The sequence below is a fragment of the Vicia villosa genome, linkage group LG7 (assembly GCF_029867415.1).
Source record: "Vicia villosa cultivar HV-30 ecotype Madison, WI linkage group LG7, Vvil1.0, whole genome shotgun sequence".
NCBI lineage: Eukaryota > Viridiplantae > Streptophyta > Magnoliopsida > Fabales > Fabaceae > Vicia > Vicia villosa.
This window is the reverse complement of record NC_081186.1, coordinates 135,634,704-135,651,836: the sequence shown is the minus strand read 5'-3', so window position 1 is coordinate 135,651,836 and position 17,133 is coordinate 135,634,704. Positions and strand designations below refer to the sequence as shown.

General features: G+C 34.9%; 1 protein-coding gene across 7 annotated transcripts; it reads left to right on the top strand.

The window, feature by feature from the left end:
* The first annotated feature begins 2,911 nt into the window (after positions 1-2,911).
* On the top strand, positions 2,912-12,973 carry LOC131616833 (uncharacterized). 7 transcript variants are annotated; one of them, XM_058888280.1, is made up of 6 exons: positions 2,912-3,083; positions 3,199-3,279; positions 3,803-3,847; positions 4,067-4,329; positions 4,669-5,660; positions 5,830-12,973. In XM_058888280.1, exon 6 carries the CDS (start codon positions 8,063-8,065, stop codon positions 9,683-9,685), a length of 1,623 nt encoding a protein of 540 aa, XP_058744263.1. In that variant the 5' UTR covers positions 2,912-3,083; positions 3,199-3,279; positions 3,803-3,847; positions 4,067-4,329; positions 4,669-5,660; positions 5,830-8,062; the 3' UTR covers positions 9,686-12,973. The 7 variants fall into 7 exon arrangements, with proteins under 7 accessions (XP_058744263.1, XP_058744268.1, XP_058744264.1 ...); XM_058888285.1 differs by lacking the exon at positions 3,803-3,847; XM_058888281.1 differs by having other exon boundaries at positions 3,199-4,329; positions 4,669-4,770; positions 5,530-5,660.
* Positions 12,974-17,133: the final 4,160 nt, after the last annotated feature.

The following is a 17,133-nucleotide window of genomic DNA, read 5'->3' as shown; positions in this document are numbered from 1 at the left end:
GTTAGTGGAAACAAGAGAGTTGACATAGGATATGAGGGTGATACCCCATACAAACTTGAACCTATAGATGATATGAAAATCACATACAAGCCATTGTATGATCAGTTCAAGTATGGCCACTCCCATGATATTAGGCTCACATCACATGCTAAAAGCTTTCACATTACATACACTAAGAAGCATGTGACATCCTAGAAAATATCATGTTGCTCAACCTAAGGAATATCATGCTGTACCTCCTGTTAATTATAATGCTAAACCCAAGTTCAATAAGAACTTGAGGAGAACTAACAAGAAAGGACCCAAGAAAATGTGGGTACCTAAGGAAAAGATTATTCCCGTTGTAGATATCCTTGGCTGCAAAAAAGACAAAGGAAAGCATGTCATGGTACCTGGACTCTGGGTGCTCTTGACACATGACGGGAAGAAGGTCTATGTTCCAAGACCTGGTGCTTAAATCTTCTAGAGAAGTTAAGTTTGGAGGAGATCAGAAGGGCAAGATAATTGGCTCAGGAAACATAAGTACTGGTAACTTTCCTTCTATAACTAATGTACTTTTGATAGATGGATTAGCTCATAACTTATTGTCCATAAGTCAATTAAGTGACAATGGTTATGACATAATCTTTGATCAAAAGTCTTGTAAGGCTGTAAGTCAGAAGGATGGCTCAATCCTATTTACAGGCAAGAGAAAAAACAACATTTACAAGATTGATCTTCAGGATCTTAAGAATCAGAAGGTAACTTGTCTTATGTCTGTTAGCGAAGAGCAATGGGTCTGGCACAGAAGATTAGGCCATGCTAGTTTGAGAAAGATTTCTCATATTAACAAACTAAATCTGTTCAGAGGACTCCCTAATCTGAAATACAAATCAGATGCTCTTTGCGAAGCATGTCAGAAAGGGAAGTTTTCCAAACCTGCATTCAAGTCTAAGAATGTTGTTTCTTCCTCTAGGCCGCTAGAACTTCTGCACATTGATCTGTTTGGCCCAGCCAAAACAGCATCTGTCAGAGGGAAGAAATATGGATTAGTCATCGTAGATGATTATAGCCACTGGACATGGGTAAAGTTCTTGAAACACAAGGATGAGTCTCATTCAGTGTTCTTTGAATTCTGCACTCAGATCCAATCTGAGAAAGAGTGTAAAATCATAAAGGTCAGAAGTGATCATGGTGGCGAATTTGAGAACAAATTCTTTGAGGTTTACTTCAAAGAAAATGGTATCGCCCATGATTTCTCTTGCCCTAGAACTCCACAGCAAAATGGAGTTGTAGAGCGAAAGAATAGGACTCTACAAGAAATGGCCAGAACCATGATCAACGAAGCCAATATGGCTAAGAATTTCTGGGCAGAAGCAATAAACACTGTATGTTATATTCAGAATAGAATCTCTATAAGACCTATTCTTAATAAGACTCCTTTTGAATTTTGGAAGAACAGAAAGCCCAACATTTCATATTTTCATCCTTTTGGATGTGTGTGTTTTATTCTGAATACTAAAGATCATCTGAGTAAGTTTGATTCTAAGGCACATAAGTGTTTCCTTCATGGATATTCTGAACGCTTTAAAGGCTACAGAGTATAAATTACTGAAACATTGATTGTTGAAGAATCAATCAATATCAGATTTGATGATAAGCTTGGTCTTGAAAAGCCAAAGCAGTTTGAGAATTTTGCAGATATAGATATCTCAATTTCAGAAGCTGAAGAACCAAGAAGCAAAGTATCAGAAGCTGAAGAACCCAGAAGCAAAGGATCAGAAGATCAAGTTGCTGCTTCTTTAGAGAATCTCAGAATTTCTGAAGAACCAACTCTCAGAAGATCTTCTAGACTCATCTCTGCTCACTCAGAAGATGTCATTCTTGGAAAGAAGGATGATCCTATCATAACAAGAGAATTCCTTAAGAACAATGCACAATGTCAATTAGGTCTTGTTTCTCTAATCAAGCCAACTTCTGTTGATCAAGCTCTAGAAGATGCAGACTGGATAATTGCCATGCAAGAAGAACTAAATCAGTTTACAAGGAATGACGTGTGGGATCTTGTTCCTAGACCAAAAGGATTTAACATCATTGGTATGAAGTGGGTCTTCAGAAACAAGCTAAGCGAAAAAGGAGAAGTTGTAAGAAACAAAGCCAGACTGGTGGCTCAGGGCTATAGTCAACAAGAAGGTATTGACTATACAGAAACCTTTACACCAGTGGCCAGGTTAGAATCTATTCGCTTATTGATTTCTTTTGCCACTCAACATAACATCACTCTATATCAGATGGATGTTAAGAGTGCCTTCTTAAATGGTTATATAGATGAGGAAGTCTATGTCCACCAACCTCCTGGTTTTGAAGACTCTAAGTCTCCAGATCATGTCTTTAAATTAAAGAAATCATTATATGGATTGAAGCAAGCTCTTAGAGCTTGGTATGAAAGATTAAGTTCTTTCCTTCTCGATAATGGTTTCACTAGAGGAAAAGTCACTAGTACAAAAATATCTTTTTAGCAGAAGTTTTTAAGTCAGTTCATTTGCCACTTGACTTAAGAAGTGATGCGGTGGCAATTTCGTAAATATTTATAACTTAATTAGGTCAGGTGCATTTAAAACTGACTTAAAAAAGATTAAATAATAATAAATAATTCACATTAAAAAAATTAAGTCGCTTGTGTTTATTAACTGACTTAGGAAATCTATTTATTAAGTCATGTGTTGTCTACCTGACCTAAGAAATTTTATGTAGTTTTATTAAATTAAATTCTAATGAGTATCATGAGAGATCGAACACGACACCCTTCATAAAAATTTTATATTAAATTATATTTATCAAAAATAAAATAAATAATTAATTAACAATGTAAAAAAATGCACATATACTATACACGTAAAAAAATATATCCAAAAACACGTTTAAACAAATTATTTTCCGGTTTTTACCTTTATGTATTTCTCAAACCTTGAAAAGAAAATTCTTCTCCCCCAAACTCGTCCAAATCGTGGCCAAGTAGTTGTGATTCTCAAAGATTGAAAAATCCCAAACTCTAACCCTATCAAAAATTGAAAAATCCCTCAACCAAAAGAGAGCTCTACTGGGTACGATTATTTCCACAAACTCTAACCCTGACCCATTCTTCCAAACCATATGAGCTTCATCTCCTTCGATTTTCTCTTTTCTTTGGCTACAAATCTAACCCTTTCTTCCTTGCAGGTCTCAAACCCTAACAATTGAAGACTTTGGTTGTTCAAAATTTCTCAAACCTCAAAAGGGTTTTCGAACCTTTCATTATTAGTAAGTCATTTTTTCAATTTTGAAATTATGTAACTGCGTAATTGCGTAGCTTAATCAGCACTGGTATATTTATTAAAGACATCGGTAAAATACAAGTAAGACGCTAGCGACAATTCTTCAATTTCCTGTGGTATTTGTAGTTTTTGTTACAGAGATATTTTTAACGCGTTTGTTTGGTTAACTATGTTTCGTGACATTTTTTGACTGAGAATGTAACTAATTTAGGGATTTTGCAACCTTAATAAATTCTCGCTAATATGACATAACAATAATCATGTGATTGATAGAATACTTCTTTGTATAATCTTATCAAGTTAATGTTGCTTGTTGTTAATAGTATACTTGTATTCCCTATTCCTGCATTTTTATCAAGTTAATATCCATGTTAAAACTTCTTCATTAACATTTTCAAACCGCGCATACTATTTCCTAACGAGTATCCTTCACTTTTATTGTATATACTTGTGATTAGGCACTGTGATTCTTTAGACTTATTTATTCATTGGTGAATCTTGTATGTCAGAATTCTGATGATCTTTTTCCATCTGTTATGGATGCCCTGAATGAGGTACTCTTTATTTCCTTATCGTATAAGCCACTTACAATTTTGTAGAAATGCATATATTAGATGTGACTGGGTGTTTCATATGATCTAGATACTATACTTTTGTTTTGAACCTACTTGAGCCATCTTTAGAGGCAGTTAAGTGGATACTATGGTAAAAAGATGGCTACAGTAATTTAAAGTTGGCATTTTCTCACACCTTTTTGTTTTTGTTGCATTCAGTTAATCTTCCACCCAAAGTTCCTTGCATCAAGAATTGAAAAAGAATGGCGTGCTATACTCTCAGAGCTTCAAATTATGAACACAATAGAGTACTAGGTTGATTTCCAGGATCTGAGAACATCTTCAAGAATCAACCTGATATTTCTGCAGAAAATTACTTCACTCTATTTTTCCAACTTTTTGGAAGTAGTACAAATTTGGAGCCACCACAAATATTTCAACATGAGTTGCTTCAAAAAATTTCAATTGATATATTCTGCAAGGTATGAAGAGATTTAGTTTTATTGTTAACATATTCCCTTTATATTTTTTTGTCAATTTATTTTGGAGTTCACCAATTTGTTGTAAGGATGGTTTTATAGACCTTTTTGTGTATAAACTATATATTTTGCATCAATAAGCATTGGTAAAGCATCCATCCTATCATTGGCATTTTATAATCTACTGTACCATGCTGCTGTCTGGGATTATCCTCTAATTCTGCTACCTTTCATAATTGTTTTTTTACCATGGTATCCTCTACTGTGTTAGTTAGTACGTGCAAATAGATAGTGTCGTGTGCTGTTTCTTTCCATTAATCATTTTATTGAAATCTTATGTAGATTATAGTGAATAAGGTTCAAACATACCGAGATTTGTGTATTGTCTTGATGAAAAGAATATGTTTGTCAGCTCTTCATTTTCGTATAAATACAAGATATAAGGTGAGATGAAGTCCTTCTTTTCTGCTACAATACTATGCTCGATCACATGTTTCTAAATGTCTACTGTAAAAACTCATATAGCATCCATTATGCGATATCTCATATTTATGCACTTGATGCATATTTTTTGGTATAAGTAAAATACTAGTATGGTTCAATTCCTCTGGGGAAAGACTTTTGTCCCGCACCTTTGTTATTTACAATTATTCCCCTGTACCCAATGGTGCTGCAAAAATTATTAGTTTTTGTCAATACTTCTAAAGATTAATAGGTTGAAGAAATAAATGTGAGAGAAATTGAACTCATGTGAATATTGGAGACAATGGTGATATTTCTAACAACATTAGCTTGTGCAAAGTGCTATGTAGAATATCTCTTTAATTTATAATTTTTAGTACAACCATTTCAATTATCTTGATAAGAAAGATCAACTACTCTACCTTTTCTTAATGATTTCTGCATTCCATGTGTGTTGTAAATTAGGTGCTATTTTTTATCACAATTTTGGTATTCTGGTTGTTTTGGGCTTCATTTTTCTGTAGATTGTAAAATTAGTTAAAATGAGGTAAATATATTATATTTTGATTTTACTTTAATTAGCATATTTATGAGTTATTTCATAGAACTTCATATTCAAATTTTTTGTGTAACTTATATTTATTGATTTTAAATGTATTTTGGCAAAGGTTAATTTTTTTGGTACTCAGGTGTTAGAATTTATAGCTGATTTTGGAAAGCCTTCTGCACCCCTTTTTGTAGAAATTGTTTCTTGTTTTCCAAAAAAACGTTCACATTGAGGAGTTGGTGTAACCGAATTCAAGATATCATCAACCGAAATAACAGATACTATCAAAGCTGGATTGGATGAGACTATAGAGCCAGAACACGAGGTGCCTTTTTCTTTTACATAAATCCGTTGATCTTGATTTGACATTAGAAATATTAAGTTAGCCACTGGATGATGACTTGTCTATTAATTGGTATTTGGTACTGTATGTTTGGATTACATTTAAATCTTGATATAATATTTTAATGTTATGTCAATATTTATTTATTCAGATATTTTGGAATTCAAATCCATTTTAAAAAGATGAAATTAAAAACGTTCAAGAATGTTGTGCAAAAATGATATTGGAACATACTGAAGCAAGTGCAGACAATGATATGAATTAGGTGCAATTTTGTGTTGGATGTTGGCGGTTGGTTGTTCGGACGATGATATGAGCTTTTCTGACTAGTCTTTAAGGTTTCTTGTTTTAATTGTATTTTGATAAGTACGCAGTTGTTGTTCCATCTTATTAGTTACTCTTGTATATAAGTATAGTGTTATTTCTTTAGAGTTTACATTTTAGTACAGATGATGTTTCCCGCTAGCACAATGACTATGTACCTATTTTGATTTTGATTACAATGATGTTTTTGATAATATATTTACTTCTATGGTTTTATTTTGAAGTATGGGTGAAATATATGGAAAAAAAAGATTATATGGCGTTTGTGTTATTAATATTTTCTGTGCTACATTGATCTGTGTGATGATTTGTTGTTGTTGATGTTAGTCTTAATATTTATATAATCCAAATAATAGAATACTAAAAAAAAAATACAACTTGTTAGGTCGGTTAAATTTATTCTGAAAGTTTGACTTATTAAGTCGGGTGCTATTTAACCGACCTAATAAAGCTTTCTTAAGTCAGGTCTAAATCCGACTTAAGAAGACAAAGCTTTTTATGTCAGGAGTTCTTAGGTCAGGTTCGGAACCGACTTAACAAGTCAATTTTAACCGACTTAACAAGCGTTTTTTCTACTAGTGAGTGGATACTAATCTCTTTTGTAAAACCTTTAAAAAGGATCTTTTAATTTGCCAAATTTATGTTGATGATATTATCTTTGGAACATTTAATGCTACACTTGGAAAGGAGTTTGCTAAGTCTATGCAGGCTGAGTTTGAGATGAGCATGATGGGAGAACTCAAGTATTTCCTTGGGATCCAGATCAATCAAACATTAGAAGGAACGTATGTTCATCAAACAAAGTATGTGAAAGAACTTCTGAAGAAGTTTAATCTTTCTGAAAGGAAAGAAGCAAAAACTCCTATGCATCCAACGTGTGTCTTAGGTAAGGATGAGGTAAGTAAGAAGGTAGATCAGAAGTTGTACAGAGGTATAATTGGATCTCTTCTATATCTCACTGCTTCTAGACCTGATATTTTATTCAGTGTTTGTCTGTGTGCAAGATTCCAATCAGATCCTAGAGAATCTCACTTAACAGTTGTTAAGAGAATTCCGAGGTATCTGAAAGTTACTACTAATGTTGGTTTAGTCTACAGAAGATCTAAAGAATACAACTTAGTAGGATTCTGTGATGCCGATTACGCTGGAGATAGAATTGAAAGAAAGAGTACTTCTGGAAGTTGTCAATTTCTTGGAAGTCATCTGATCTCCTGGTACAGCAAGAAGCAGAATATGTTGTTGCTGCTGGATGTAGTACACAGATGCTCTGGATGAAGAGTCTGCTAGAAGATTATCAGATATATGAGAGTAAAATTCCTATCTTCTGTGATAATACTTCTGCTATTTGTTTATCTAAGAATCCAATCTTGCATTCCAAAGCTAAACATATTGAGATCAAACATCATTTCATTAGGGACTATATTCAGAAGGGTGTTCTATCTTTGAACTTTGTTGATACAGACCATCAATGGGCTGATATCTTTACAAAACCCCTTTGAAGATAGGTTTAAGTTCATTCTGAAGAATATCAGTATGGATTTATGCCCAGAATGAGAAGATGAGAAGTTCTGACGCATGGATTAGTTCTGAAATGAAGTTGTTTTATCTTCTTATAAGAAGTTTTGATGTTGATCAATTAGAAGTTCTGATTCTGTTATTACTAACGTTTCATTATCTAAGTTGATTCAGAATCTATTTTAAAGCAAAACAGTTGTCACCAACTTTTCCAGAAGTTGAACACGTGTTCACTCTATTTGGACAAGTACGCGTGCAGTTGAGGAGACGCCGCCCTAGGTAACTGTGCAAATCATTTCAAATATTACATTATCTCTCCTAACTTCATTTCTCATTAAATCATTTGATTCTATGTTTTTCTGTAATCATATTCATTCAAACGCATATTGCATTCCATTTCAAATCCGTCTCTATATAAACTCATCTTCATAACAATTCATCTTTTTACATTCTCTCTCTTCATTCATTGTCTCTTTCATTCATCTCTCTCTCCTTCTCGTTCTTGCATAAACCCTAGTTTCTAAATCGAATCTCAGAGTGAATTCATGCTTTCATCCTCAAGTACTCAACACAAAATGTCTTCAGCACATCTTGTTCAACACAAATATGGATATCATCCCCTGAAGACTTGTTCTATTCCACATGATGAACTGGAAGTTCTATGTGAAACAATGGTGGATTTTGAAAAACTGTTGGAGCATGATTTCAAAACCAAGGCTGCAATGCTGGTGCAAGGTTGGTCAAACTACTTTGAAAGATTGGTTGGACCAGTTTATCCTCTTTTGGTTATGGATTTCTGGACTCATGCAATAGTTACTCCAACTGCTATCATCTCCTTCGTATTAGGGCATGAAGTTGTTGTGACTGAGAAGATCATAAGGAAGCTGTATGGTCTTGATGACTCAGATGGAATCACAGGAGCTCTTCCTGGTAGAGTTGAATGGGAGAAAGTTGATAGAGAATTGTCTTCTTCTAGATCTGCATCTCATCAAACTACTTCTTTGAAGCCTTCCTATAGAATTTGGGCTGAGATTATTCTGGGATCCCTCTATCATAGAAAGAGATCTCTTACTGCAACATATGTAAACCAGGATCAGAAGTATGTACTTTTCTGCATTGGAAAAGGTATACAAGTTAATCTCTCTAACATTCTCTTTCAACATTTGAAGACAAATATTGAAGAATCAAGAGATGAAGAACGTAAGAAGAATCCATCTCCTTTAACTCATTCTTTACCTTCAAGAAAATCCAAACCCTATTGCCTTCTGTACCCTGATTATCGTTTCACCTTTAATCCTCCTGAACCTTCTCTTGATGTCTGTTTTGACTTATTCAAGCTCAAGTTGAGAACTAGGATGGAAACTTTGAGAGCTGCTCATGACTCCCAGTTGGATCATGTTGCTATTCGAGGCTTATGGAAAATTTTTAAGAAGGACTTTCAGTTTGATGCTATGAACATCCAGAAGAAATGCATGGCTGAGGCATCTGGTTCTTCTGGTTACTGCTTGGAGCTTGATGATGGTAAGTACTATCATCCAATTAGAAATTCGAGATCTCTTGAGGAGGAAAAGTTTGTAGACGAGATGAAAGATGAACCATGCCTTGCTATGATTGTGTGGAAGCCTCAATTCACTGTTCTGACTGGAGACTTTCAGTCTTTATTCAACTGGCTAAGGGAGAATCCCTTAGAGAAAGCACCAGATATGGTATATCCAGCTGTTGAATATCCTTCAGAAGTTGCTGCTCCTACACCTCCAAAGAATCTGGCTGAGATTCTTCAGGCTCTTGAGAATGAAGATTCTGATATCCCTACTCCAGATTATGCTGAAGATGCTTCTATGTCAGAAGCTGATGCTGAGAAGCAAAGTGCTGAGAATCATCCTGCTGAGAAACTTCCTGTTCAGGAAAATCAAGATGATGTTCTCATGATTGATGCTGCTGTTGAGCATGCTATTCCTTTGGATGATAGCTGTGAAGCTTCTTCTGATGAACCTTCTGTTCTGGTGAACGCCATGAAGGCTCTTCAAAAGAATCAAGCTGATCTTGCTTCTCATTTGGATAAACATGAAGATACTCACAATGAGTTTCGCTCATTCATGAAGACGCAGTCTGCAAGCACTTCTGAGATTCAACACCTTCTGGCCAAAATAGTTTCTAAGCTAGGCTAGTCGTAGTCCTTTGGTCTTAGTTGTTTTCTTGTTTCTTGCATCTGTTTCTTGCATCTGCTTCTATCTTTGTATCTTCTGATATTTTGTTGAATCAATGAAATATTATCTTCTTCTCTCATATTGTTTGTTTTTCATCTGAATCTTTTATATGCATTTTGATGTTATGACAAAAAGGGGGAGAAACATGATAATTAATTTGGTTTACTATATCAGTTGCTGGGATTAAGTCTCAACATTCCTAACAATATTTTCAAGTTCTATGTCTTTGAGATTTTTTGCAGGATTGAAGATATTCTGAAAAAGCTCAACATGAGAAGCAAATACATGAGGAAAAGCAATTCTATAAAGAAACATGTTCTTGGAATTTGAAGCAAGCTTAGTGCTGTGAAGCTTCAAGATCAGAAGCAAGAAGAAAGAATGTTCTGATATTCTCGTGGCAAAATATGCTGTAACACATTCTTATCCCTCATATGTTCTGATACATATTCTTTTTAAGAACTTATCAAAGTTTGCTCTGATAGTTTTTTCTAGCATTGATCTGATACATGTTCTTTCTTAAAAGAATGTTCTGATTCATTCATGCTCTAACTTTTGTCGTCTAGTTTGTTCTGAAACATTTCAGGATGTAAAGATGCTCTGATGATGCTCTAATACATTCAAGAATGTTCTGATACAATCAAGCATGCTATGATTCAAGAAGAAATTCAAAGCTCTGAAGCTGTCCTATGGAAGCAAGAAGCAGAAGCTCTGAATGTTCTGAAGTTCTAGGAAAATGTGAATGTCTCGACTGAAATGGAAAATACTCAGGGAATTCTTTTATTTATAAATTCTTCCAGTATTTATTTCAGGGGGAGATTGTTAATCTTAGGGGGAGATATATTCACACACTATGTTTATATGCTTATGCTATAACCGTGTAATTATCTTTAGTCATCTGATATTCTGATAGCAAATTCATATCAAATATATATGTTTTTGTCATCATCAAAAAGGGGGAAACTGTTAGAACAAGAAATGTTCTGATCAATATTCTTAGTTTTGATGATAACAATGTATATGAATTTTGTATAAGACAATGTGGTACTCTAATCCTTTGCATTTTCCATTTTAGGAAATATATAAAGAGTATGCACAATTCAGCGCTCAGAAGCACTGACTCAGAAGGTTCAGGATTGCAACATCAGAACATGCTCTCGCAAGACATCAGAAGATGGTCAAGCAGAATCAGAACATGGTCTATTGAAGCATCAAAAGAACTTGAGTTCAGAAGCAGAAGCACTGAAGTTCTTATGGTATCACGCTAGAAGCACTTCAAAGTCAGAAGACAAGAAGATGCTCTGCACCAAGCTGTTTGACTCTGATTAATTCAAACATTGTATCTATAAAGATCAGATCAGAAGCGAGTACAAGATGGCAGGCTACACTGATTGACAAAAGGAACGTTAGAAGCTATTAAAGGCAAAGTCAGTTAAAGCAGGAAAAGCAAGGCTCGAGGTAGTTGACAAAAGAGTGAAACATTAAATGCAATGTTGTACGAATCACGCAACGCATTAAATGCTCCCAACGGTCATCTTCTCAAAACGCCTATAAATAGAAGTTCTAATGAGAAGCTGAAAACACAACTCTTGCGCAAAAATACAGAAACACTGTCAAATTCAAAAGCTCTCAAACTTCATCTTCAACCTCACATTACTTTTGTAATATCATAGTGAGATTTAAGCTTAGAACTTAAGAGAAATATCACAGTTGTGATTATAGCTTATTAAGAAGCATTGTAATACTCTTGTAAGAATTTGTTTACATTAATTTGTAAAAGGTTCCTAGAGTGATCAAGGTGTGATCAAAATACTCTAGAAGACTTAGAAGGTATCTAAGTGGAAAACTATTGTAATCAAGGTTGATTAGTGGATTAAATCCTTAGGTGAGGTAAATCACTCTAAGGGGGTGGACTGGAGTAGTTTCGTTAACAACAAACTAGGATAAAAATCATTGTGCAATTGTTTTTATCTTAAGAGTTTTTAAATTTACTCTTATTCAAACCCCCCCTTTCTAAATGTTTTTTCTATCCTTCAGTAATCACAACTGTGATATTTCTCTTAAGTTCTAAACTTAACACTCACTAAATATTACAAAGTTTGTGAGGTTGAAGATGAAGTTCTTTAGCTTTTGAATTTGACAGCGTTTTTGTAAGTTTTGCGCAAGTGTTGTAAGTTGCTTATGATCAGAACTTCTATATATAGGCGCTTTGAGAGGAAATGACCGTTGGGATTATAGCAACCTGCCCTAAAAATTAGACTTTTAGAGTCGCCACCTATTCTACCAAGGCGAATAGGAAACCTTACGCAGTTAAGAGATCGGGGTAAGATTATTATAATCAGGTCGAGGGAAGGTGTTAGGCACCCTCAACCCTTTCCTATGACTTTGAATCTAAGGTAACAGTGTATGGCTAAAAGTTAAGGTTAATAGCTAAAGAAGTGAAAAGGGTAAAAATTGAGATTTTAAGTCAATTGAGATTTTAGGGAGGGGGACTCGCCTTGGTTATCCAAGTGCCTACGTATCTCCTTAGGGAGAATCAGAGTCAACGTAGTTCGGGCACAGGGTTGTACGCCTTAGAATTGATTATGGAGGTGTTGGAAGGCTTTTTGAATGGCCTATCGTAGTTTTGAAATGCAAATGTTCGCAAGGTATTTTGAATTACCTTATCGTAGTTTGAACATCGTAGCATTGAAGAGATCAAAATCTGTAGTGTCGTGGTTTAGTGTGTGTTTTGAAGGTTTTGGGCGTACAACCCTGGTTTGATATGTCACCGTTAGATGCGATGATCAATAGATTTGATCATTATAGTTAACGGATTAATGGGCATTGCTGGTTACTCTGATCGATAGATTCGATCGTCGCGGGCAGCAAATTGAATGTATTTTAAATTTCATATTTTTTATCTCTTTTCTAATGCGACTAATAAGTTTAGTCGGGTCGAGAAGAGAATTAATTAAGGGTTAATGTTTTGCCAAATGGCAGTGGGATTGGGCAAACCCTAATGCATATAACCATTCTAGGGTTTTTTGTGATTTTGGTAATTAAAAATAATTAAATTAATTAAATCGAATAGTCGGGAAATAATCCTAATGTTAATTATTAGCCTAATCCTATTTTAATTTCTAATCCTAATTCTAATTAAATTATATATATCTATATACTAAAAATATATTAAGATAAATAAACAAATATGTAAATAAAATGTAAATAATATAAAATATAAAAGAAACCTGGTTTTTTATCTTGTGTGGCAGCTCTATGGATCTATAGCATGCGCCTCCTTTTTAGATGTGTTGGATCTGTGCCGAAGGAAATCCTATGGCCCAGATTAGAGGTGCATCGTATGTCTCCTGTTGATACTATGCACTGGATCAAGAAAATGTTTATTCATAAAAATGTATGTTGGAACCTGGGGATCGAACCCAGGCCCTTGAGATTCATTTGTTTGCCTACTACCAACTATGCTGCGCGTGATAATTGATAGTGGAATCCACCCATACGAATAAATATTATACATGCGCGTTAATTGAAAAATTAAATAAACGATGTCAAACCGGGCCCACTTGGCTTTGCTACCACCAATCATTGGCTGAGAGAGAAGATGGTTCTGTTGACTATCCACTAAGGAGGTGCCACACATGCGGAGAGAAATCCCAAAACACCTGCAAATCAAGGCCGCCGGGCCGGAATAAAACCGGTCATCTTCTCCGGCAAGGGTGTATTACGAATTCCTGCAAAATCGATCAAAACGCAAAAAAAGAATACCCAGACCCACCAAATGAAGGGCTGCGATCTCAATGGAACCGTCACTTTAGGCTGAAACGCCCTGTATCTAGGGTTTCGATGCTTCCCGATCTCAGTGCCCTAACAATGGTGCACTGTAATTCTTGCGCTGGTTCTGAAAAAGTGAGTGAGAAACTTGTCCCTGTATGCACTTCCTTTACGTGCTCTGGGCTTCAATGAAGATAGGGATCAGATCCTGGAGACTTCAGGAGGACAATTGAGCGCTTGGAATTGCCTATGGATGGCTCAAACTTGAAATTCGATGGTGCAATTTAGTTTGGAATTTTTGATCATGCAAACCCTAGTTCTTTGGTTGCCTTTCCTCCAAAAATCCGTCCCCCTTCTTTTCTGAATACTTTAGAATATATGTAGATGTCTTTAGGGTTTCTTTGGGCTTGGATCTTTAGGTTCATTCCAAGGGAGAAAATTTGACATGAAACTTATATAGTTTCTTTCTAAATTTGGTAAATCTCCCTCATGGACCATGCAAACGAAATTTTGACTATTTTATGATGTTATATGGGCCTTTATAGGATTAGTAACCAAACCATGAAAATTAATTCAAATGTTTTGTACTTTTAATTAATTTACTTAGCTTTTATTTGCATAAAATCCAAATAAATATGAATAAAAGCTACAAAAATAAATGAATGGATTTATAGGTTCTCATTAGGGCCATGAGTGTGTTTGGAATCAAAATTCTAGGCCCATTAGCCCAAAAATCAAGTTTTGGTCATTTAGGGTTTCATGCATCTCTTGAAAATTGCTCAACTTCAACCATGCGTATCTCTCTCAATTTTGGTCGTATGAAGATGTTCTTTATCATTTTAGAAAGCTCAGAGTGTCCTCTAAATGATCCTTCTGGTTTCATCTCAATTGAAGCTTCTATGCTCAAGTTATGAGCTTTTGAAAAAGATGACTTCTGACCGACTTTCAAAAGGACCTGTAATGTTTTTGTCCATATCTCCCAAATGGTGTATTTCTTGATCTTGGGCCCAACATCAAAGTTGTAGAGGATGAAATTTCCTTGAGAATAGGCTTTGGTTGGGAAATTTTTGATGCTCCATGCGGAAGTTATGACCAGTCAAAGTTGCGTTGACTTTCTCCTATAAAAAACCATAATTTGAACCTTTGCATTTGTTCATTTCTGAGTTTTTATTGATGGATCATGATCAAACTTTGATCAAATGATGGATATAACCTCACGTACTTGATGTCGACCAAAAATCTTGAAGTCTGACTGTATTTTAACTATAGTTGACTTTTAGGTCAACATAGTCGATTATTGGTCATCTGAGCCATTGAGTGGGAATTCCTTGGAATTGAAGTTTGACTTTTGACATGGATATGCTTTGATACATATGTGACACCTGGAGATCCATTTAAGGCCTCAGAGATTCGAAATCCTTTGATAAACTGCAAACCCTAATTTTGAGAGGCCCTCGATTAGGAGCATGTTGCTTGAATAAACCCTTGAACCTTGAGCCAGTGAAGATGAACAGAGGGGGGGAATTTTGAGGTATGACAGGGATGCATTTAATGCTTTGCGTGAATAGTACAACACTGCTTTTAATGTTTCACACTTTTGTCAACTACCTCGAGCCATGCTTTTGCTGCTTTTACTGACTTTGCCTTTTGTAGCTTCTAACGTTCCTTTTGTCAGTCAGAGATTTGACGTTACAGCCTTTCATCTTATACTATCTTCTGGACTCAGATTTGTAGATAACAACGTTTGAATATCAGAGTCATCAGCTTTGGTGCAGAGCATCTTCTGTCTTCTGACTTTGAAGAGCTTTGAGCGTGATACCATCAAAGCTTTAGAGCTTCTACTTTTGACTTCCATCTTCTAATGCCTTGCCAGAGCATGTTCTGATGAAGCCATCCAGAACTTTCTGAGTCAGTGCTTCTGAACGCTGATTTGTGCATACTCTTTTATACTTTTCCTGAAATGGAAAACGTAAAGGATTAGAGTACCATATTGTCTTATACAAAATTCATACTTAATGTTATCATCAAAACTAAGAATATGGATCAGAACATTTCTTGTTCTAACATTCTTCAGTTTGAATACATGATCTTGAAAAGTAGGACCAATAAACCCTTTTTTTTCACCATACACTTCTTCATATAAGTATCTATTTAGAAAGGCACTCTTCACATCCATCTGAAACAACTTGAACTTTAGTAAACATGCCACTCCGAATAGTAGTCTGATGGATTCAAGTCTAGCAACTAGTGCAAAAATCTCATCAAAATCTAATACTTAAATTTACGTATATTCTTGAGCCACAAGTCTAGCCTTGTTTCTGGTGACAACTCCATTTTCTTCAGATTTATTCTTGTACACCCATTTTATTCCAATAACATTTGTTCCATTTGGCCTAGGAACCAATTCCCACACTTCATTCCTCTTGAACTGACCCAGTCCTTCTTGCATTGCATTGATCCATAATTCATCAATTAAGACTTCCTTCACATTCTTGGGTTCAATCTTAGAGACAAAACAAGAATTTTAAAGTACCTCTCTTGATCTAGTAGTAATCTTTTCATTAAGATTTCCTATAATGAGTTATTTAGGATGATCTTTATGAATTCTGATTGAGGGACCTTTGTTAACTTTATTTTCATCAGGCTCAACATCTGCAGTGTTAACATCAGTATCATTATTCACCTCATTTTTTGACTCATTATCCATCTGTAATGATGTTCCAACATATGCTCCAACATCATGTCCACTCTCTATGATTGAGTCTTCCACCACAACATCTATATATTCCATCATGACTTTGGTTCTTGAATTAAAAACTCTATAAGCTCTGTTGTTTTCTGAGTAACCCATAAATATCCCTTCATCACCTTTGGGATCCATTTTTCTTCTTTTCTCACGATCAACCAAGATGTAACACTTACTTCCAAAGACATGAAAGTATTTGGCAGTAGGATTTCTTCCTTTCCATAACTCTTAGAGTGTAGCTGAAGTACCAGTCCTTAAGGTGACTTTGTTATGAATATAACAGGCAGTATTCATAGCTTCAGCCTAAAAATGATATGGCAAATGCTTAGCATGAAGTTTGACTCTAGCTGATTCTTGTACAGTCCTATATTCTTGTGCTCAACAACTCCATTTTATTGAGGGGTGTTGGAAAAAGAAAATTCATGGCTAATACCTTCGGAGGAGTAGAATTTAGCAAAGTGGCTGTTTTCAAATTTGTTACCATGATCACTTCTAATCATTACAATAACACTTTCCTTCTCTTTTTGAAGTTTTTGACATAACTCTTTGAAGACTTGATTAGTGCATTTTGATGCACTTTATTCTACTATTATAGTTAGGCCTTTTCCTAGTTTTTTTATTTTACTATTTTATCATGTTTTTATAATAAAGTTTATCTTTGTCCTTTAATTATTATTTTTTATTTTATTTTCAGCATTTGCAATTATCTTCTCATTGTGCAGACCATAACTTAAGCTACGAGAATCGGATTTGACGCGTTCTAATATGCGTTGGAAAGCTAAGATAAAGATCTACAAGTTTTGTGTTGAATTAAAAATTTATTTCGGATTAAAAGTGTATCTAATAATTCATTTTACTTCCAGACTTAATAAAATAAATCGTTTTGGGTTGATTT